Source organism: Terrapene carolina, unplaced genomic scaffold (assembly GCF_002925995.2).
Source record: "Terrapene carolina triunguis isolate 2854851 unplaced genomic scaffold, T_m_triunguis-2.0 Scaffold32200, whole genome shotgun sequence".
In the NCBI taxonomy this organism is placed as follows: Eukaryota; Metazoa; Chordata; order Testudines; family Emydidae; genus Terrapene; species Terrapene triunguis.
Window position 1 is genome coordinate 216,364 of NW_020696551.1, and position 23,254 is coordinate 239,617.

The 23,254-nt window shown below is 62.3% G+C and overlaps 1 protein-coding gene across 1 annotated transcript in view; it reads left to right on the plus strand.

Annotated features, from left to right (window-relative positions):
- Positions 1-11,563: 11,563 nt before the first annotated feature.
- Positions 11,564-23,254, plus strand: part of LOC113409302 (cadherin EGF LAG seven-pass G-type receptor 2-like) — a 64,315-nt gene continuing 52,624 nt past the window's right edge. Inside the window, 1 exon segment of the mRNA XM_026663064.1 lies at positions 11,564-14,801. Within this exon segment, the coding sequence (XP_026518849.1) occupies positions 11,564-14,801 (3,238 nt within the window).

The following is a 23,254-nucleotide window of genomic DNA, read 5'->3' on the forward strand; positions in this document are numbered from 1 at the left end:
CTAGGATAAGGAAATCCATGGGACCCTCTGTCCCATAGATCCTGGAGAAGGAGCTCGGAGCAGGCGTGCTGCCAGTTCTCCCACCTGCCTTCTGCGGAAGGGTCATGTATCGAAACCTCCCCTTTCAGTACCAGAGGTTGCAGGCTGCTGCTAACCTACCCTTGCTAATCTCGAGAGCAGAACTGGAGAGTTGTCTGGCCAGCAGCCTACTGTTCTCCCCCCACACACCCCCTCACTACGTGCAAACAAGGCCCGCCTTGTGTCCCAAGCCCCAGAAAGGCAGAGATCACAGTGTCTGCCGGATCCTGGCCATTTGTCAATAACGGGCCAGTGCTGGAGCTTCTAGCGGCTCGCTCCAGCTGGCCGGGGGCGTCACCCACCGCGGACACCCTCCCAAACAGCCTCGTTCCACCTGCCATGTGAAAGGGGCCCAGTGGGTGGCGGTATCCTAGCTAAGTGCCAGTCCTCAGCATCAGGGCTCGGTTTGGCGTCTGAGCAGCTTCAGGGCAGTGCTGCTGTGTGGTGTTTGGGCAGGGTCTACTTTATTTACTTGAGAAGATGATGCACGTTGTGGTGCCAGCTTCATCACTTGTAGAACTCCATCCGTGTCAACCTCTCTGGTCCCCCCCCGCCCCCAAGAAACGAGGACCCCCTTCCCCTCCCTGTCTATGGCCAAGGGGTGGGGCTGGGCCTCTGCCCCGACCCCTATCCCCAAACAGAAGGGGAGGATCGGCCCTGGGAAAGCTGCCCTCCTAGGGTGTGTAGGGCCCTTAATGACCTTGGACAGTCCCTGGCCTGGATGGGATCCTGCTCTTCTTCTCCCTCCTCTGTCACCTTCCCTCTCCTGCCCCTCCAGCTTCTCACCCACCCCCTGCACAGTGAAGGTCTGAGAGGAGGTAACTGGGCGCTGGATTCACTGCCCAAGCCACAGGCTGCATGTTCACTCTAGCTGCCCTGGGTGGACCCTGCTTGCACGCTCTAGGCACCTAGCGTGTTAACGTAGTCACTGTGAATCCCACAGCGCCCTGCCCAATCCCTGGGGTGGTGCAGAACATGCCTGTGGGACCTGAGCAGCGGTCAGCGACACACCTTTTATGGCTCTGCAGAGCGGGCGCGTGTGCAGAATGACGAGCACAAAGCCTGCATCAGTAACCTGGACATTACCCGTACAAGTGGGTGAGTTCTGGGAGCGTCGGCATCTCTGCAGTGATCTGAACTAAGCCGTGTGGAGCTGGCATGCAGTCTGCGTGGCGCTGCCCAGATGGGGAACCCAGCCTCCCAGGAAGGTGGAGTGTCATTCCAGTGCAGACTGGGGCACTTGGAGAGCGTGGTGATGGGGCTGGTACCACCTTAGCCGCTGAGGACAGTTCCTGTGCCACCCACATAGGTAAGGCTGGGCCCTGCTGGGCTGGCCTGAAGCTGACGTGGACACTAAAGGGCAGCCCCAGCGGGGGGTCTTCCCTCTGCCCAGAGTGAGGCTGATCACAGGGCAAGTCACTAACTGCTGCATTGCCCGGAGGGGGCAAAGGTATTAATGGCTGGCTGGGGAGCGAATGCTTGCCCAACCCACCAGCAGGATAGATACACAAATCAGCCTCCTGCTCACTGAGCTCAGGACCACAACTGAGCTTGGCTCAACTACTAGCCAGTTAATATCACCTGGGCCTTGTGGATTTGCTACAAGCCACTGTATCCAGCGGGGCCTGCCACCGCTCTGTCTCCCGGGCATCCAACCATGTGCCTTTTGCACCCACACCCTGCTTCCCCGCCACGTGCGCGCCGAGCTCATCCAGCTGCCACCAGGGCCCAGCAGTCAGGAGAAATGAAGGTGAAATAAGGGTTGCAATGCCAAGCACCAGGGCTGGGTTTGACCCACTGTTTTTAAGTATCCTGCAAAAGGAAGGAAGTGGAGTTCTGTCCCCCTTGTTTTACTGCTTTGATGGGTAATATGAGAGTGCCAGGGTGGGGGTGGTCATATCGTTTAATGGACCAACATCGGGTGATGAGATTTCTCTTTTCCCGCCCCCCATTTTTGGTTTACCTTCAGATTGGATATCCTGGGTTTGTTGGGGGCCTCCTTGGTGGAGCTAGAGCTGTGGAGTCAGAGCTTTTCAGCCCTTAATTGAAGGGGTGGTGGACGGGGGGGCTAGATTCTTTAACACAGAGACTTTTTCTCCCAAGTGTCTGGCAGGCATTTGAGTTCAATAAGCATTTTTTAAAAATCCCTTCCCCTCAGACTCAGGTTTCAGTCCCGTAGTATATGTGGTGCCATGATGTAGCTAGTTTTCCAGCTGTTGATAGAAACCACCAAGAAAATGGGGGTAGATAACTACATTTTGGGGGGAGGGGGGGGGAGGAGGAATTGTTTTAAAAATCTTAACACCTCCCCCTTGGGGCATATTTTATTCGCCCTTTAGAAAAGGGGGGAAACCCAATTTCTGTTTTTCCTGGAGGCTGATAGTCTTTAAAGCAACCTGCAAACTCATTTCTGGTGTAAATCCCCTAATGCCAAGTAAGTGAGAGCAGGATGAATTGGGCCCCGGATGTTTATACAGACAGCTGCCAGCTGTTTACACACACGCTGGCCCTGTTGGGTCCCAAATATCTGTGTGCACTGACTAGTCACAAACATGCAGGGCCTTGGTCCACTCTTTGGGACAAGCAGTGCTGTCTGTGCTGTGTGTGCAGTACCTTGCTTGCTGGGGCCCTGGGCACAGCCCGTTGGCTTCTGGTAGCTTCCAAAGCCGGGAGCATGGCTAGAGGGCTCACAGACTATTTAAAGGGATACTGCCCAGTTCCCACTGACCACCTCAAGTGAGACAGGCAATACAACAGGCTGGGCCCCTCTGGCAGCCCAGCCCTTGATCCAGGTGCTGGGGATCTGGCCGTGGGGGACCGTCCTGGATGCAGGTAGAGTGATCAATCCTTGCACTCTCCCCACGTTTGGGGGTTGTATTCACCAGTGAGCTGCAAGTGGCTGGCCACCATCAGGGTGACAGATGCAACACAGCCCATTGGCGTCTTGGTCCAGCCAGTGTGTTAGTCCAGGTCTGGCCAGGGCCTGATGAGGCCCCGGCCCGGCTGCAGATGAGACAGGAGCAAATTCACTCTGATTGCCCCAAAGCTCAGCATACCCCACTGTTCAGGGGGACCTCCACATCTCCTGGCCCCAGATGAGGACAGTGTGTTACAGCATTGGATCTAAACTGTTCTCAGTGGTACCAGATGACAGAACAAGAAGCAGTGGTCTCAAGTTGCAGTGGGGGAGGTCTAGGTTGGATATTAGGAAACACTGTTTCACTAGGAGGGTGGTGAAGCACTGGAACGGGTTACCTAGGGAGGTGGTGGAATCTCCTTCCTTAGAGGTTTTTAAGGTCAGGCTTGCCGAAGCCCTGGCTGGGATGATTTAGTTGGGGATTGGTCTTGCTTTGAGCAGGGGGTGGGACTAGATGACCTCCTGAGGTCCCTTCCAACCCTGATATTCTATGAGTCTAGCTCCTGCCTAGGGTGTCTAGGCCCAGATCCTCCGAGGTAGGTTGGTGTCTAACTTCCCTAGGAATCAATGGGAGCGAGTGAGGTGCCTAATACGTGTGAGGCCCTGCCCTGGCCTTAGTTCTTTACCACCCGCTGGGCAGCTCAGTGCTGGCCTCACCAAGATGGCCGCCCTCACAAGGCCAGGGGCTTACCCTTCTCTTAGGCTGTTGGGTCTCTCCCTGCTCAGTCGGCTGCTGGCGCCCTGACACTGGTCACTACTGCTGTAATTGCAGAGTCAGGCAGGGCTAGGGGCCAGAGAAGCTGTTAATGGGTTTCCTGCAAAGCTCGTTAAATGCTCAAGTTCTTTGGGGTTTTATCCCATTAACTCACTCGGTAGCTGGAAAAAAAAATCTGGCCAAACTTTTTGCACATGAAAGAGCAGCTGGGCTGGGGATCCAGGCTCCCCTCCCATCTTCCAGCCGCTCGCAAAGGGCATCGCTCTGCTCCCCGGGCGCAGACAATGCCCAACTGGAGAACAAAGCAGGCAGCTCCAATTTGTAATTCAAAAGGGGTTTGGAATTCACATTCCTGGTGTGGGGGGAAGGGAGCTTTGGGGGCCATGTGCTGAGCCAGCCCCAGTGGCTAGGGAGTAAGGCGGTTGCAGCAGGAGCCTTCCTCCCCCAGCCGTGTGAGCCAGGCCGTGCCCCAGCCAGCAACGCTCAGGAAGAAAGGCTCGTGCTGAGGAGATGGCGAATCCCGGCAACTTTGCCAGCAAGGCGATTCTGGGCTTGCCAGTGGATGCTGTAATCCAGCAACTCTAGAATGCAGCAGGACTGGGGCTAAGCCTGTGCGTCCCGTTAATCACAGATCCAGAAACCAGGGGCGGGGGCAAGGTGGGCCTGCAAACAACAGATGCTCTGGGAGGAATAAGAATAGAAACGAAGCACGAAATCCAGCTCAGCTTTCTCAGGCTGTGTGTGCCAATCGGGCATGTCCACACAGCCCCTGCCCCGGGGCACTCACAGGCCGTGCCACCAACAGACAGAGACTGTGTCCAAACGGGGCCTCTGATCTGGGGGTTGGGCCTGAGTCTCGGTGCTAAGCACCCACCGTCCACTGCCTCCCTGGGGAGAGGAGAATCGGAGCTGTCCGGGGATGCTCAGGGCCCAGTGCAGCGAGGGACGATGGAAGTGCCTAGGACAAGCTCAAGTGAGTGTAGAGATCACTTCTGACCATGCTCCTGGCCACATTTCCTAGCATAGATGCTGGGCATGCTGTTATCTGGCTGGGCTAGGAGTGCAGCCCAGCAGGCGTGGGGTCTCAGCCAGGGCCTACTGCAGCCTCCCCCTGGGACCTTCCGTAAAGCATTTCACCTCCCCTTCCCCGGGGGTAACGGTGCACATGGGGCTAAACTCAGTCGTGTCCCCACAGGGCTTTGAGATCTTGCAGGGGACGTGCTCCAGAGAGAGGCAATGAATTAGCACAGGCCACAGAGCAGGTGCAGCCAGTGTCCTTTCGCTGACCACCTCCACGCCTGGCGCTTACCAGGGGAGCTCTTGATCCCCCTCCATCCACTGGATTAGCCCTGAGCCCTGGCCACCCACGCCACGCCTGTTCTGGGTGTTCACCCGTTAGTTACACTGAGCCCTGCCAGCATCCCTACAGAATCGGAGCCGTGTGTTCTCCAGACAATTAACATTTACCCGCAACTACGCAGCCCCTTAGCCCGAACCCTGCAAGCCCCAGGCAGCTGGCACAGGCCAGCTTTGGGTTTCTAATTGCAGCGGAGACACCCTGAGTGACACTGGCCAAAGCTCCACTTGGCTTACAAGAGCCGGCCAGCTCTGTGAAACTGCCTGTCCTGTTCCTAGTGTGGGCCCGTGTCACATGCTGGGCTGGTGGGCGGAGGGGGAAGACTGGCTAAATTGGATCCCAAATATTTTGAGGGTCACAAAAGTTCTGATGAACAGTGTGAGACACAGCTGGCTCCCTGGGCATCATCTCACCCCATGCCTGGTCCCACTGGGCTCGGAGTATTTCCAGTACGACGGGGAGCGGGCTGGGAGCAGCGATTCCCAGGCTGAGTTCTGCCGACCCAAGATTCAGCAAAAGCATCTGGACCTTGAGTGTTTGCCCAGCACCCCCTTTCCTCCTGGATTCTTTGCCCATCGCTCCTGCCATCCATGTTTCCCTGGGAAGCCCAGAGGTCGTGGGGGACATGGGGGTTCCCTGCAACCAAAGGAAAAAGGGCTCCAGGGCACCTGGCAAGAGGTGGGATGTTTTGAGGGACCCCCCACCCTTTGCCCCAAACCGCCCTGCTTTGTCAGCTGCAAACCCCAGGTGCCTCGCTCATCCGGCACAGCTCAGAGCCAGCAGAGCCTCCTCCCAGGGTCTCCCTCAGGCCCCCGCAGAACAGTAACAAGCCCCTGCGTTTGCCTCAGGCCTCGCACCTGAACGTGCTTTGCCACGTGCAGGCAGCTCATGCTCATTGGCCAGAGGAAGATCAGAGAGCTTAAGTGACTTGGCCAGGGTCACAGGGTACATCAGTGCCTGAGCCAGGCATAGTCCCCATGAGTCCTGGCTCCCACTCAACACTGCCTGCCTGAGGCCTGCCGCATCTGCATTAGCCCCGGGTGCAGACTGGCCCCCGGCAGCCCAGGTTTTCCCCTGGTTGTGCCCAGGACCATCCTGGTCTCTGAAGCTCCCCTCTGAGTGGTGCTTGTGTATCTGCTCCCCTAGCTCCACTGCAGTGCCAGCCCTGTGATGGGCACAGGGAAAGCCAGGCTGCTAATTAAGTTAACAAGCTGCAGAAGGCCAATGCCTCTGACAGCCTCCAGGGAGGAAGGAGGATGACCCCCCAGGCCTAGCCCACTCTGCAGGCTCACAGAGGCTCTTGAATGCTCCCAGGCAGCGTGGCCCCCCTATGGGTGCTGGTCCCTTGCCTTCCTTAAGGCCCAGTGTGCCCCCTGGAAAGGAAGGGGGTCTAGGCTGCTCCCCTGGGCCTGAGTGTGACCTGTCCCCTCTGCACCACCCATCAGGTACCCGCCTGACTCAGCCTGTCCGTGGGTCGTGCCTTGCACTGCATGGGGCTGTGTCTGCTCCGCACACAAAGCAAGCCAGGCCCTCCTGTCCTAGGGCCCAATCCTGAGCTGTCCTGATGTCAGCGTGAGCTGCAGCTGCTCAGCACCTCCCAGGATTGAGCCCTGACCTCTGGCTCCTGCCTTCTGGCCCAGCTCCAGCTCAGATCGGCTCCCAATGCTGCTGAGCAGATGAGGTGGCAGGAATCTGAGCCCACGTGAGCTCAGCCCTTTGCTGCCATCCCCTCACGCCCCCTCCTCGCATGGGACTGTCAGTAACCCAGGCTGGACTCTCTTCAGGGCAGGGATTGGCTCTGTTCTATGTTCGTACAGCACCTGGCACAACAGGGCCCTGAGCCCAATGGACCTTTGGGCACTGCCAGCCTGATGCTCAGCTCAGCTTATCGTTCTGGGTTTGTACAGAATGGGCCCTGACTCCGGCGTCCTCTGAACTGTCATTACCTGGCATGGAGCCCCGTGCTGCTCGGTGCTCTCCTGGGGTGTGGTTCTGTGCTGGGTTAGGGATTAGGCTGGTTCATTTTCCGAAGCAGCCTGTATTTAGAAACCTCCTGTTTGCTCCCAGGGCTCTGCGGTGCCGTCTGCCATGCAGAGAAGGGACATGGAGCCATTGGAGTCAGTGGGTGTCTCTGCTTCACCCCAGCTGAGGATCTGGCCTGGAAAATCTGTAGCTCGCACACTAACATTCACACACACACACACACACACTTCTAGCTGCCACCTTCTCAGTGCCAGACGTTCGCCTCACAGCCCAGATACAAAGGGCTGACACAGACCATGCCCAAACCGCTGCATAGGGCCTGTCACAATGTGCCTGGATGCTGCTCAAAAGTGAATTGGGCCCAATTAACAGGACATCACTTGGAAATGGCAGTTCAGGAGTTAAAAGTAGTTTGTGCCTAACCTCCCCCCGCCCCCCAGCATTCTGCCTCCCTGGCCTGGCCTTTACATGCTGCTCTCCCCTTCTGTCTGATGAAAGACCCCCACAAACCACAGCCCCGCTCACACCCTGAGGTCAGTATGAGCAGAACCCCGGGCCTGCGGGGAGCTCAGAACAGGATGGGAGGGGAACGGATTAGCCTGGGGCCAGAGGGGACACACAGAGCAGAACCTGGAAAAGTAGGGGGAACATTCTTCTCTCTGGCCCTGTTCACAAGCAGCCACCTGAGGGGTGACGTGGAGAGAGCGGGCTAGATGTGTGAGCCCAACACAGAGCTAGGGTCAGGCAGCTACTTTGCTGGACAATGGGCAAGGAAGGGGGTGGGGGGTGTCATATTTTCCCAGTTAACCCCAATGGAATGGCCTGGCTGGTGTATGAGTCACCACTGCCATGCCACCTCCTGCATGGTATAGAACAGTGTGGCTGTGTGTCATAGGCCCTGTACTGTTAACTGCTAATGGAGATTTGGCACAACACACTGTAGCCAGGGGCTGACCCCACTTGTGCAAAATCCTCGGCCGAGGCTGCAGGATCTGGCCCTTGCGGCAGGTAGCGCGTCTTCATCTGCTTTTGTCCTCATCTCCACAAGAGCTAATCACTAGCGGCCCCCAGAACCTTTCAGCCCAAGCCAGCAGACTCGCTCAGGCAGAGACGGGGAGCTCCAGCCTCTGGGGCCTGACTTCAGTGGCGTTTGTGGCTCTTTGTTCAGGGCACTCAGGCGTGCAGCTGAATTCACACACCCTGGCCCCAGCCTCCTGTGGCCGCTTGGGCCCCAGCCACAGCTTTCTTCGGCTGCCAGTCTCGGGCCTGCCCGGCAAACGCAGCAGCGCCTGGCTTGGGCAGGGCCGTGCGGGGGACAATTGCCCTGGCAGCTGAGCGTGGCATCGCCCTTTTAAGAGGGCGCAGCACCCGCCTGCTCCGAGCCGTGCGCAGGTGCAGCCAGGTTCATGTCCTTGCAAAATATACACAAGGCAACGTGCGCTCGGTCGTCGGGATCGCGGCGCGGCGCGGGGGGAAGCACCTCCCTGGTCACAGGGTGCGGCCCGGCCGGGGAGCCCCTGGGCTGGAGCCAGAGCTGGAGCCGAGCAAGCGGGGGGTGCTGGGCACCAGCGCTGCAGGGAAGTCACTGGCCTCGGCCTGGAGCCAGCAGCAAAAACCACAAACAAACCCAGTGCAGGAGAAACAGCCGGGCCGGGTCGGGTCAGCGCCGGGCTGTCCGTGCGGGGCCGGGCCGGGTCAGCGCCGGGCTGTGTCCCTGCGGGGCCAGGATCAGATGCTTCAGAAGAAGTTTTTCCCCCCACACTTGGGAAGTCTGTAGTTAGTTTCTGCCCTGAAGCAGGAGGACACAGAGCACTTATCGATGATAGATGCAGCTAAAGCTACTAACCAAGATCTAGTCCCCCTCCCCCCCAACATCGTCTCAAACAGGAAACCCCCCTCCCCCAATCATCAGAATCCAGATGCAGTGTCACCCCGTGAAAGGTGATGCTAATGTGCAGGGAGTGTTTGAATCTGCCCCTCACCCCTGCCCCCAGTGCAGCCAATCCGCACTGGGCCTAAGTCAGCTCCCAGTCAGGGCAACAGGCCAGTTCTTGGCATGGCTAGACCCAACTTTCATGCCATTCGCCCAGGTGTAAATCCGGAGTAACCCACTGGGCCCAGTTCCCCTTGCGCTCACCCTGGTGTAAATCAGGAGTAACCCACTGGGCCCAATTCCCCTTGCACTCACCCTGGTGTAAATCAGGAGGAACCCACTGGGCCCAATTCCCCTCGCACTCACCCTGGTGCAAATCAGGAATAACCCACTGGCCCTGATTCCCCTCTCACCCACCACGGTGTAAATCGGGAGGAACTGTATGGAACTCGGAGCACAGCTGGTGCAGGAAGGGAGACCCACTCACTGAGACTGCTTCGTTTGCTGCGGCAGTGTCACCCTTTGCCTGAAAGGTGCCAGGCGCTGGTTACTCCTGGAGGTGTTTGGCAGCACCCTGAGCATGCTGCCCGGCCTGGAAATGACTCAGATCCACAGCTTGGCAACGCCCCTTTTTAATTTGATGGCACAACAACTTTGAAAACATATTTCTGAAAATCTCCAGCTAGTAAGATCAACTCCTCCATGGTCTGTTTACACTGAATGGGCCCAGTGCTAAGCTGGCGTAAAGGGAAGTTACTACACTGGTTTACACCAGCCGAGGCTCTGGCCCCCGGAGCATGAGACGTAGCAGGAGGCTGGGGTGTCCCGTTTATATGAGATCTGGTGGCTACAGAACCCCGGGCCAGGCCAGTTTCCTTGTCCCTTGTGAGTGATGCCTGGGGCAGCTGAGAAAGGCTGACTTAGGCCATTGCACAAACAAACCTCTCCTGGAAACTGAAGTCAGCAGCTCCCGGGCTCAGGCCTGGTTCCTCACCCCCCCAACATGCAGCGGGGCCCTTGGCTACATGGATTTAGTCTCCCAGGGTGTCACTGCGATCTCCACTCACCTGCCCACCGAGGATGGGCCACTGGACTGGGGGCTAGTTTGGAGTTTATTGACTAGCTATTTCCTTTCTGCTTTGCTGCATTAATTCTGGAAGAGGAGTGAGTGTGTGTGTGTGCTTGTGTGTCTGTGTGTGCATGTGTTTAGTGCAAAGTTTGCATATAGCATGTGCACAGTGAATGTGTGTGTATATGTGTGCACACAGTGTGTTTGTGTGTGCACAGGGTGTGCATGTGCACAAAGTGTGGGCATGTCAGCATTCCCTGAATCCCAACTCCCTGTTTGTTCACCCCACTTCTCTGGAGCCCCCCTCCCTCAGTCAAGCTAACAGGAGCAGAGCAGTCCTTGGCCATAACAGAGCCTGGCAGGCGTGAATGCAGAGTGTGAGCAGATGGAGAGAGCTGGTGTCTACGGACCAGGGCTGGTGTCAGGGCCGACTCCAGGGTTTTTGCGGCCCCAAGCAGCCACCCCCCCCTCGCAAAACAAAAAATAAACAAACAAAAAAGCCGTGATCGTGATCTGCGGCACTTCGGCAGGAGGTCCTTCGCTCCGAGCTGGAGTGAGGGACCCACTGCCGAATTGCCGCCGAAGAGCCGGACGTGCCGCCCCTCTCTGGTGTGGCCGCCCCAAGCACCTGCTTGGTAAGCTGGTGCCTGGAGCCGGCCCTGGCTGGTGTGTATGGACGAGGGCACACTGCCCAGCCGGTCTCTGTGGATGACCTCAAATCTCAGCCCAGGATCTCGCACTTTCTTATCCCTCTTCTGCAAATGGCTGAGCAGTGGGGGCTGGGAGAGGAACCCAGGAGTCCTGGCTCCCAGGGCCCCTTCTCTGACCACTAGGTCTCACTGCCCCTCACCTGGTAGATGACTCTAATGGGCCTGATGGAGACAGGCGGGGCTGCCCTAGGAGCCGCCCCAGCACCTGCCCTGTGCCCGGGAAGAGCCCTGTCCCTGGCTGCCCACAGGGGCCCGGGTGGGTCCCCCGGCTGGTGGAGAGGCTGCCGTGGCTCCTTTAAGGGCCGCCGCGCTGCGCTGAGCAGGTCTATGGTAATGAGCCTCCCGCAAGCCGCTGCCGCCGCGCCGCAGAACCGGGGCTGCCAGGCAGGGAGAGCGGAGCGGAGTTGGGCCACGGGCGCTCGGGCGGGGGCGGCTCGGTCTCCTAGAACGGGGGGGCGCAGGGAACCGGGGAGCGCAGGGAACCGGGGTCGCGGAGCCGGGGGGCGCACGGGGGCGGGGATCGGGGGGAGGCTGCCGGGGGGCGCAGGGAGCCGGGCGGGCCCCTCTGCCCCGTACCCCGCCGGGCATGAGGCGCGGGGCCGGGCAGAGCCGCTGGAGGAGCCGCCGCTGAAGCGGGAGATGGGCGGTTGCTGCTGCCACCCCAGCCGCGCTCTCCTCCTGCTGCTGGCGCTCGGGGTGCCGCGGCTGGAGGGCGCAGCGCCCGGGTACCACGGGCCGTGCGCTCTGGGGCCCGCGGCCGGGACGCGGCTGATGCTGCTGGACGGGTCCCGGCCGCCGCCGCACTGCGCCCCGCACGCCCTCTGGCTCTGCCCGGCAGGTGCAGCCGGCCTCTGGGCGCACATGTCCGGGCAGGGCTGCGGGGCTGCCGGGGGGAGGGAGCTGCTGAGCCGGCTGCTGCTTCCTCAGGCTCCTGGGGGCAGGAGGTGGAGCTGGGCGCTGTGCCTGGAGCCCGGCTCCCGCATCCCCCTGCCCCCCGCGGCCGCTTGGGGAGGCTGCCGGCCGCGGTGCAGGGTGCGGGGCGCCGGGGGGAGCTTCTCACCCCAGGCCTCGGGGGAGCTGATCCTCCCCGTCCGGGCCATGTGTCTCCGGTCGGGGCACCCGGTGCGCTTGGGGCTGCTGTGCGAGCGGTGCGCGAAGGGGGAAGGGGCGGGGGGGCCCAGGCAGGGGAGGGGCGCTAGGGTCTCGGTCAACTGGAGTCTGGGCCTGAGCTCCCTCAAGCAGCAGGTGGAGCTGGAGAAGCTGCTCCGGGGAGTGGAAGGGGCCCCGGGTGGTGGGAGCAGCCGGAGGAAGCGCAATGTCAACACCAGTCCCCAGTTCCAGCCGCCCACCTACCAGGTGTCTGTGCCAGAGAACAGGCCAGCCGGCACCCCAGTGATCTCTCTGCAGGCCACAGACCCTGACGAGGGCGATGCGGGCCGGCTGCACTACTCAATGGCCGCGCTCTTCGACAGCCGCTCCAACAGCTTCTTTGCCATGGACCCCCAGAGCGGGGCCGTGAGCACGGCCGAGGAGCTGGACCGTGAGACCAAGAGCACCCACGTCTTCCGGGTGACGGCCGTGGACCATGGCACCCCCCGGCGCACAGCCCTGGCCACACTCACCATCCTGGTGAGTGACACCAATGACCACGACCCTGCCTTCGAGCAGCAGGAGTACAAGGAGAGCGTGCGGGAGAACCTGGAGATCGGGTATGAGGTACTGACGGTCAGGGCCACCGACGGGGACGCCAGCACCAACGCCAACATCCTCTACCGGCTCCTCAATGGCGATGGGGCCCACGAAGCCTTTGAGATCGACCCCCGCTCTGGGGTCATCCGCACCAAGGGGCTGGTGGACAGGGAGGCCGTGGAGTCCTACCAGCTCCTGGTGGAGGCCAGTGACCAGGGCAGGGACCCGGGGCCCCGCAGCACCACGGCCACCATCCACATTGCTGTGGAGGATGACAATGACAATGCGCCACAGTTCAGCGAAAAGCGCTATGTGGCCCAGGTGCCTGAGGACGTGGCCGCCAACTCCCACGTGCTGCGGGTGACAGCCACGGACCGGGACAAAGGCAGCAATGCCCTGGTGCACTACAGCATCATGAGCGGGAACACCCAGGGCCAGTTCTACATTGACGCCCAGACGGGCAGCATCGACGTGGTCAGCCAGCTGGACTATGAGCTGAGCAAGGAGTACACACTACGCATCCGGGCCCAGGATGGGGGGCGGCCCCCTCTGTCCAACATCAGCGGGCTGGTCACCATCCAGGTCTTGGACGTCAACGACAATGCTCCCATCTTCGTCAGCACCCCCTTCCAGTCCACGGTGCTGGAGAACGTTCCCCTCGGCTACTCGGTCCTGCACATCCAGGCCATCGATGCGGACTCTGGGAACAATGCCCGGCTGCAGTATGCCCTGCTGGAGGCCGGCCCCAGGTTCCCCTTCGCCATCAGCAACAGCACAGGCTGGATTGTGGTGGCCTCAGAGCTGGACCGGGAGACGGTGGATTTCTACAGCTTTGGGGTGGAGGCCCGGGACCACGGCAGCCCCCCCATGGCTTCCTCGGCCAGCGTCAGCATCACTGTGCTGGACGTGAACGACAACAACCCCGAGTTCACCGCGAAGGAGTACTCTGTGCGGCTGAACGAGGATGCTGCTGTGGGCACCAGTGTCCTGACCGTCTCGGCCATTGACCGGGATGCCAACAGCGTCATCACCTACCAGATAGCCAACGGCAACACCCGCAACCGCTTCTCCATCACCAGCCAGAGCGGGGGCGGCCTCATCACCCTGGCGCTGCCGCTGGATTACAAGTTGGAGCGGCAGTACCTGCTGACTATCACTGCTTCCGATGGCACCCGGCTCGACACGGCCCAGGTCTTCGTCAATGTGACTGATGCCAACACCCACCGGCCAGTCTTCCAGAGCTCCCACTACACTGTCAACATCAATGAGGACCGGCCGGTTGGCACCACAGTGGTGCTCATCAGTGCCACGGATGAGGACACGGGGGAGAACGCCCGTATCACCTACTTTATGGAGGACAGTATCCCCCAGTTCCGGATCGATGTGGACACAGGCGCGGTCACTACCCAGATGGAGCTGGACTACGAGGACCAAGTATCCTACACACTGGCCATCACGGCCCGGGACAATGGCATTCCACAGAAATCAGACACCACCTACTTGGAAATCCTGGTCAATGATGTCAATGACAACGCGCCCCAATTTCTGCGGGACGCCTACCAGGGCTCTGTCTACGAGGACGTCCCGGCCTTCACCAGCGTCCTGCAGGTCTCTGCCACCGACCGGGACTCGGGGCTTAATGGGAGGGTGTTCTATACCTTCCAGGGTGGGGATGATGGGGATGGGGACTTCATAATTGAATCTACCTCCGGCATCGTGCGGACGTTGCGCCGGTTGGACCGGGAGAACGTCCCTCTCTACGAGCTACGAGCCTACGCCGTGGACAAGGGCATCCCGGCCACGAGGACCCCTGTCGACGTCCAGGTGGCCATCCTGGATGTGAACGACAACCCCCCAGTCTTTGAGCGGGACGAGTTCGACGTCTTTGTGGCGGAGAACAGCCCTATCGGCCTGGCGGTGGCACGGATCACGGCCAGTGACCCAGACGAGGGCACCAATGCCCAGGTCATGTACCAGATCGTGGAGGGCAACATCCCTGAGGTCTTCCAGCTTGACATCTTCTCCGGGGAGCTGACAGCACTGATGGATCTGGATTACGAGGCCAAGGCGGAGTATGTCATCGTGGTGCAGGCCACGTCGGCCCCGCTGGTGAGCCGGGCCACGGTGCACATCCGCCTGCTGGACCAGAACGACAACCCCCCCGTGCTGAGAAACTTCGAGATCCTCTTCAACAACTACGTCACCAACAAGTCCAGCAGCTTCCCCAGCGGGGTGATTGGCCGCATCCCAGCCCACGACCCCGACGTCTCGGACACGCTCACCTACAGCTTCGAGCAGGGCAACGAGCTGCACCTGGTGCTGCTGAATCACAGCTCCGGGGAGCTGCGCTTGAGCCGGGCGCTGGATAATAACAGGCCTCTAGAGGCCGTCATGAGGGTGTCTGTCTCAGGTAAGACGCCGGCCGGGCAGAGGGGAGCCTAGCCCAAACTCAGGGACGCATTCAGGTCAGTGGGGTTTTGTCCTGGATGTCCAAGGGGCTGAAGTGTCAGCCAGAGAAGCGGGGAAGGGCCCATTCAGTGTCACGCAGGCCAGAGAGCCCACACCGGGGCCCCGGCTGGAGCAGCGTCTCTTGGATGCAGGCATCCAGCGTCGACGCAAAGACCCCGTGTGAAGTGGAGGCACTCCGGTCCGGGGCAGTCTGCCCAGTGGCTCTGACCTCAGACTTGTAGTGGGGCTAGTGGATATTCCGGGCTGGTGGCCACTTTGTGCCAGGCCCTCTGGCCTCCAGTCCACTTTGAGATTGGGGTGGGGTGGGGGGCTGCATGTTGGTCTCTGCAATTGGCTAAGGCCCAACCAAAGTGCAAACCCCTCAGATCTCTGCTGATCCAGGTGGCTGCCTCCCCTCCCGCCCCTGGCTGGGCTATGCGGGAGGCTGTGGTGGCCTGCCGGGGACACCCCCCTCTATATGTTCAAAACCAACCACCCGGGGCTAGCGCAGGAGGCCATGGCCTTTCCACGGCCGAGCCACCCTCAGCCCAGGGGTCAGCAGAGCCAGGACAGGTGGAGGCTGCCCCACATCCCCCTCTAGCTTCTAGGGTCTCCCCTGGAAGGGCCCCTGGGGGAGCAAGAGCTCTGGGTTCTGGGGCAGGAGGCAGGCATGGGGCCATCGCTGGGGCTGTGCGGCTGCATTGCTCAGGGCTCTGCTACAGAAGTGGCTGGGCCCCCTCAGTGTAATCACAAGGACTGTGTGTGGCTGTGGTATGGGGGCGGTGCCCATGCAAGGGGCGATCCCTATAGCTAGCCAGACAGCTCTAATTTCCCCATGCGCTTGCCCCTGTTCTGCTCCCCTAAATGTAGCTGTAGTGGTGCGGCAGGTGCTGGGGAAAGGGCATGGTACAGGGAGGGGTGCGGTGGGCACCGGGCATGGTGCAGGGAGGGGTGGAGTGGGCACTGGGGGAGGGGCAGGGCGAGGTGGGTGCTGGGTGCAGGGCATGGTGCAGGGAGGGGTCTGGCGGGCGCCGGGGGAGGGGCAGGGCAAGGTGGGTGCTGGGGGTGGGGCATGGTGCGGCGAGGGGTGGGGTGCAGCGGGCACCGGGGGAGGGGCGGGGCGAGGTGGGTGCTGGGGGCAGGGCATGGTGCGGTGAGGGGTGGGGTGCGGCGAGCACCTGGGAGGGGGGGCGCCATCTCACAGCAGCACGGGAGCTGCCTGGGGCGACAGGCGGGCAGATCTGGGCTGGGGGCTGTGACTGTCACACGTGGTCTTTCCACTTCAGTCAGAGCTAGGATCAGGCAGCTGCTGTGTGTCTCCTTTGTGGCCACTCCGGCGGGCCCTGGCACCGGGTGCTTCCGGGTGGGGGCTCTCAGGGATCACTGACCCACTTCTGGCTGGGGACAGGATCTGGATGGTGGGGCAGAGGGGGGGCTGGCTCACAGCCTGCCGGGGGAGCGGCCGAGCCCCAGGGCTTTGCCTTGGCCCTGCCATGGCCAGGAGTTGCTGCCTGGGAGGGGATGACATGCTCAGCCCCAGCCTGCCCGTTCCTGCTGTCTGTCAGCAGTGCTGCCTGGCCCCTCACAGGGTGACCAGGCTGATCCTCCGGGCATGGCTTCTCTTCCCGTGGGCCGGAGAGTGAGGCCCACATCGCCCCAGGGCTTTCGGTGCCTGAGTGCCTTGAAATCAGGGGCTGGGGGCGGATCTGGGCCAGATAGGCCGAGCGTGTGGAACACAGTAGGCCTGCGACAGAGCCAGAGCTGACCACAGGTGTCTCCCCTCCCTGCTAGCCCCTGGCCACTGGGCCACCCTCCCAGCTAGCCTCAGCCATCCTGTCCCACTTTCCCCCAGTCCCCCTGGTGTGGGCATCTCAGCGGAGAAGACAAGATCTGACTGGGCCTGGGGACAAGTTTTGGGGGGGCTGGCCCCAGGGCCGGCTTTAGGACCTGCGGGGCCTGATTCGAATACCTGGCGGTGGTCCGGGTCTTCGGCGGCGGGGGATCCTTGACTCGGCTCCGGGTCTTCCGTGGCACTGAAGGACCCCCCGCCGCCAAAGACCCGGAGCGGACCGCCGCCGAGTGAGTAAAAATTAAAAAATTAAAAAGGCGCCTAAGGGGCCCTCTTAGGCGCGGGCGCGGGGCCCGATTCCGGGGAATCAGCCTAAAGCTGGCCCTGGCTGGCCCGACCCTGCCCTGCCGTGTCACTGCCCATGGGCTAGGGCTGAATCAGAGGCCTCCAGTCTGGGACCTTTCCCCAGCGTGCGAGGGGCTGGCACTGGGCCTGAGAAGCAGGGCGGGGTGTGTGAGTAAACACTTAGCCAGGCCTTCCCTGCACAGGCTTGGAGTCAGGGCCTGCCCACCATCTCCTGCTCCCGCCTTGGGATTTCCCCTGCACTAGTTGGTGCTTGTCGGCGTCTTGCTTGGGCCACTGTTCTGCCAGCTTGCTGCTGGGGGCCACGGAGCTGCGTCAGCGTCCGCGGAGGGGGCAGTGCCCACGTGCCCCCCCCCCACGGTGCCATGCTGGGGAGTCTGCAGCTGTAGCAGTGAGGCGCCGGGCGCGGCCGGCCAAGGCTGTTGCTGGGGCTATGTGGGGCTGAGGAGAGGGTGTGGCAGGCTGGGATGAGCCGTGGCAGGACGCAGCACCGGGGGGACTGTACGTACCGTAGGGGTGGGGGAAGCTGCTGAAGCTGCATTTCTGTGATCTGCGCCATGTGGCCAGCCTGGATCCCTTTCCCCAGCCCAGCGGGGCCAGCGGTGTGAATGGGCGCTAGCCAGAGTCTTTCCAGCTGCGGCCTGGGCCCAAAGCTCTGTTGGATTGGTGCTGCCTGACTGTTGTCTGGGCTGCTCTCGGAGTCCCAGGGCCTGGCTGGCCCGGCCCGACTTTGCTGGCGTGGGGTGGGGTGGGGAGGGATATCTCCCCACTGCAGCAGGGGGTGTTCACCCAGGACCGGCTCCATGGTTTTTGCCCCCCCAAGCGGGGGAAAAAAAAAAAAAAGCCGTGATCGCAATCGCGATTGGCGGCACTCCAGCGGCAGCTCCACCACGCTGCTTTCTTCTTCGGTGGGAAGTTGGCGGCAGGTGCTTCCCTCCGAGAGGGACCCGCCGCCGAATTGCCGCCGAACAACCCGACGTGCCGCCCCAAGCACCTGCTTGCTGGGCTGGTGTCTGGAGCCAGCCCTGTGTTCACCCACCCGACCTGCCAGCCGCCGACAGCGTGGGGACAGGGCCCTGCTGGAGCCCTGCAATCGAAGGGACCCTCCTTAAAGCTGCCGAAGGTTCGCTCTGGGGCCAGCCTGCTGGGACCAGCTTGCAGCTGCAGGCTGTGGGCGGCTAGGGAGCAGCTGTGCCTGAGTCCTGCAATTAGCCTCTCCATGGGGGGGCTGCGCCGTGCACCTGCTGGGTTGGGGGAGGGATCCGAGCAGGTAGGCGCTGGGCTGGGGCCACTCTCGCTGCGAGGGGGGCTGGTGATTAGCGCAGTCGCAGCTGGGCCCCCTGCCAGGGAGGTCTCAGCTGGGGCTGTGCTGCGAGGTGTTAATAGCTCAGACATGCGGCAGCTTTAACCTCCTGTCAGCACCCCTGCCCCGGGCTCAGGCTGGGCCGGCTCTGGGAGACGCAGCCGAGCCCTGCTGCTAAAGGGGTGGGGGCTGGCGCCTCTCCTGGCAGATGCAGCGGGGGAGCCATTCCCCAGCCCTACCACCAGCCTGGCTCGGGGGGGTGGTGCCCAGCTCGGGACGAGCCTGAGAAAGGGGCTGGGGGCCCGTCCATGCATTAGGTGGGGGGTTGATTGGGGCTGGGGGAAGAACCGGTGCTAGAGCCCACTGGGAGTCAGGTGCCTATCTGCCTTTGAGGGTCTGGGCTTGAGCCTCTCCACAGGAGACGAGCCCGAAAACACCTCGGCCCCCTTGGGTCCCTGCAATGGGCCCGTCTCCACCAGCAGGACGCGGGAGCAACCCACTGGAGCCAGCCTGGAGGAGTGGAGTGGACAGCAGCTTCCCCCCACTGCCTGGTGCATGGGGCTGGGGGAGAGAGCCGGGGCTGCGGGGCCAGTGACTGGCGCTCTGAGGAAGGACTTGCTATGCTGTCCCCCTCCATCCTGACCCGCAGCTCCCCCCATTGGGCCAGCTCCAAGCTGCATGGAATAACCCAGCAGTTTTCAGCTGTGTCTGTGTTCCCACGGGATGCACCTCCACCCGTCACACTCGTCCTGCTGCTCCCCCTAAGCCAGGGGCATGGCTGCATCTGCCCCAGCACAAAGCCCAGGGCGTGAGGGAGAGTGGGTGGAGGCTGAGGGGTGGCGGGGGCTTGGTGGCAGCTAAGACACTCGAACCATCTGCTCGCTGTTGGGGCTGCAGGCAGAGGCCTGGCCGCCCACGAGCTGCTCACGGAGCCCTGGGAGCGCCTCTGCCTGGCCCTGCTCTGGGCGAGGGCTGCCGCTGAGGGAAGAGGGGCACTGGGGGGCGGCCTAGGGGATTGGTGGGCCGAGAAGCCAGGAGATTAGCCCAGCTCGACCTATATGGCTTAGGAAGGGGTGGGGCCCAGAGGGGCACAGGAGCCTTGAATGGGAAGGAGCAGATTGCTGCCATAAGCTGCTGGAGAGACGTGAAATAGGTCAGGGGCATCTGGCACCCCAGCGAGGCCCATCCCCCAGGCATCTGGCGCTGTCCCTAGACCTGCCCCATCAGCCACTTCATGAGGCAGCACTGGGGGGCTGGCAGGGGAAGGTGGCATGGGCACAGCCTGCGGGGCTGGGAAGAGCTCTCCTGGGCTGGGCGAAGTGAAGGCTTGTATGACCTGGGGCTGAGCAGAGGGGCGCCTGTTCCCTCCAGGGCGGGGACCAGCCCCCCATATGCCCAGGACAGCCACACCGGGGAGCAGCTTGCAGGAGCTGGGAGGAGGGCGATGGACATGCTGGGGTGTCAGGCTGGAGGGCACCCCAGAGCCCAGCCCCGTTCGCAGGGAGATCAGGGGAGCTGAGATGGGGGGTGCGAGGATACCAAAGCCAGGGGGGTGGCAAACACCATCCCAAGTTGTGATGCGGGGCCCGGAGCCGCGCCCCAGAGAGGTTCCTTCCTGCCAAATGGCTGTGAAGACGAGAGCTTTTCTCCCCACGTTCCTGTGGGAAATGAGCATGTGCGTCCAGCCAGGCTGGGGGGCGTGGTGGGACATGGGAGGGGGGCTGGATGTGACATGAGGATCACCAAGGTCTGGGACCCTGGGGTCCAGTGGGTTAGATCGGGGGAGGGGAGAGCTGGGAGTCAGGACTCCTGGGTTCTGTTCCCAGTTCTGGGATGGGAATGGAGTCTGGTGGTTAGAGCCAGGGTAGTGATGCCCGGGTTCTCTCCCTGCATCTAGGAGGGAAGTGGGTCTAGTGCAGGGGAGCTGGGAGTCAGGACTCCTGGGTTCTGTTTCTGACAGCCATTGATGCTCTGTGCCTCGGTTTCCCCACTGCTGACATAAGGATGAAGCCACCTGTCAGGGTGGAGGCTCTTAGTGGCTGTTTATCAAGCATTTGGCAAGGAGCAGAGCATCGGGGGTCGTGTTCCCGCTGCTGGCTGGAGCGACGTGCATGTCTGTCGGGGGCAGTAGTCTGGGGGACCCCAGGGCGCTGCGTATGGGGGTAAGGAGGCATAGCCCCTGTGCAAAGGCAGTATTTCTGTTCCAGCCGAGGGGCAGGGCGGGGGCTGTGGCCTGGGCCCACGAAGGGTGGGCTGAGGGGGAGGGGCTGAGAGCTCCCAGGGTCCAGGCTGGAGAATGGCTGGGGGAGCCTTGAAGCTGTGTCGGTGGCCACTCGGTTGTGTCCTTATGCTATGGGCAGCTGGGCGATGAGTGGCAGAGACCCCAGGGCTCTGGCCAGCTGGGAGGTGGCACACTGGCAGTGCCAGGGAGGGGATCCCTTGCTCTGTTGGGTGCCTGGAACATGCCGTGATACCTGGTCTGGACAGGGTTGGGGGAGCTGTCTGCTTGGGGCTGGCCAGTGCTGGGGGTGGGGGAGGAAATGGGGGAGGGGGCTCCCACTTCCTGTTGGGGGGCTGGGGGGGGGGGATTGGCATGCTTGTCCTTCCTTAGAAACGCCCCCCCACAGAGTGAACCATTTCCACCGTGGGGCAGGGGCTGGGTGGACCCAGAAGAGGGGGGCCCAGGGCAGATGTGATCCCCACTGATCTCAGCCCAGTCTCTAAGCCCACCGAGGGCGCGGTGGGGTGGGTGTGGGGGTTCTGCCCTCTAGGAAAGGAAGGGCTGGAGCCCAGCCCCAGGTGGGAAGCTCAGGGCAGCGCTGGGATCTCTGGGCCATCTGCCAATCAGGTGCTGCTTGGATTGTGCTGCGCACTGAGCCGAGGGCACCTGAGTCTTGCCACTGCCTGGGTCCTGCTCATCCTGCGCCCATCAGCGGGCACACGGGGGCCAGGCCCTTCCCGCCTGCACGTCTCCACTGACCTCCAGCCCTTCGCTGAGCCCTGCCTCCCTTGCCCCCTGCTCTGGGTCCAGAGCAGCGACCAGCAGGCTAAGCTTGCTGCTGGCTGGCTGCGGTGGAGCCGCAGGGCCCTTTGCTGGGGTGAGATTGAGCCTGGCTCCCGGCAGCGGGGGTGACTCTCGAGGGCCCGGCATGACCAGGCTGCAGCATCGAGCAGCGCGGTAATGCCTGTTTGCCGGCCTCTGGTGGAGCCGCTCATTGTGCTGAGCTGGCCAGTTTAGCTTGGTCTTTGTTCAGACGCTGCCCGGGTCCTGCTGAGCGCTGGCTGGGGAAGTGGACTTGTCAGACAATGCTCCAGCTGGGGAGAGCGAGAGATGGTTGGGCTGCTGCTTTTCTGTCACTGAAATGCCCCGATTTTGGCTGGAACCCCCGGCCTGTCAGGCTCTCACCTTCCCCAGGGCCTCGCTGGTGTCTGGAGAGAGCAGACACTGTGGGGAACCCCAATGTCCCCTGGGACACAGCGCTGGGCTTGTGAGTGTACGTCAGGGGCAGGCCGGCATGCCAGCCCGTCCCCGTCCCCTCCAGCTTGGCCGGTGCCTGACAGGAACCAGTCTGGTCCGTGCCTGGCAGGCACCTCCTGCCAGCCGCACAGCCTCCGCGGCTGGAAGGGGGATATTGGGCCGGTAGCCTGGTCTCTGAGCTTGGCCCCGTTCTCCTAGCTCTGGCCCATCCCAGTGTCTTACTGACACCTGGAAGCCAAAATAACCCTTCGCGTCCCAGCCCAGCTCCTGCCTGTGTGGCCTGGCCTGGGCACAGGTATTTACACCTCTGCTCCACCGCAGAGTCAGGGCTGTGTGCCAGCCGGAGCTGATCCCTGGTATCCCGGAGGCAGCTGCCCCCAGGCAGCTGGGCCAGCTGGGCTGGGCTGCAGGGGGCGCTGTGCTGTGTGGGGGGCTGTGCTGTGGGGGGTGTAGGTAGGGTGCTGAGGGGGATGCTGTGCTGTGTGGTGGGTCTGTGCTGTGGGGAGCTGTACTGTGGGGGGCACAGGCAGGGCGCTGTGGGGAGGTCTGCGCTGTGGGGGGCAGTGTGGGGGGAGGTCTGCGCTGTGGTAATGCTGGGCTGTGGGGGACGGGGTCTGTGCTGTGTGGGGCGCTGTGGTGGGGTCTGTGCTGTGTGGGGCAGTGTGTGGGGGGTCTGCGCTGTGGGGATACTGGGCTGTGGGGGGGTCTGCGCTGTGGGGGGCACAGGCAGGGCGCTGTGGGGGGGTCTGCGCTGTGTGGGGCAGTGTGTGGGGGGTCTGTGCTGTGGGGATACTGGGCTGTGAGGGGTCTGCGCTGTGTGGGGCGCTGTGGGGATGCTGTGCTGTGGGGGCCACAGGCAGGGTTCCTCCTGGATCATTAATGGTTCCTGCCCCTCTGGCTCTGGGGGGCAGGGGCGGCGCTGGCGGAGCTGGTCTCGGCAGTGGGCTGTGTGGGGCGGAGCAGGGAGACACCCTCCACCCCGGTAACTCAACTGTGCTGTTCTCTCCCCAGCCTGGCCAGGCCTGTGACTGTGCGTTAGCTGCCAGCTGCATGGGCCAGGGATGCCCTTGATGCCATCCCGGGGGTGCCCTTGATGCCATCCCGGGGCTCTGTTGCCCCCTGCTCACAGAGGGCACCTGGGGCTCGGGGCTTTACACCCCTGGGGTCTGGAGTGGGAGGGGTTCAGGACCCTGGGGTCCCTCCTTTAACCCCTCCAGCGCTGGTGCAGCCAAGTCCTGAGCTGGACACAGAGGCCTTGGGCCCAGCTCTGTCGGCCTGCCCAGCCCGGCGCTGTGCCCGGCAACGGCCTGGTCTGAGTCCAGCAAGGAACCTCCCTTCTGCCAGGGGCCCCCAGCGTCCAGGCCCTCAGAGACTCGCATGGTACCCCGTCGGGTAGGCCAGGGCGGGACCCAGCATGTCTGGGGGGAGAGTCACGGAGTGGGGGGCTGGCAGGAGAGTTGGGGGGGGGGATGTCCTTGGAGT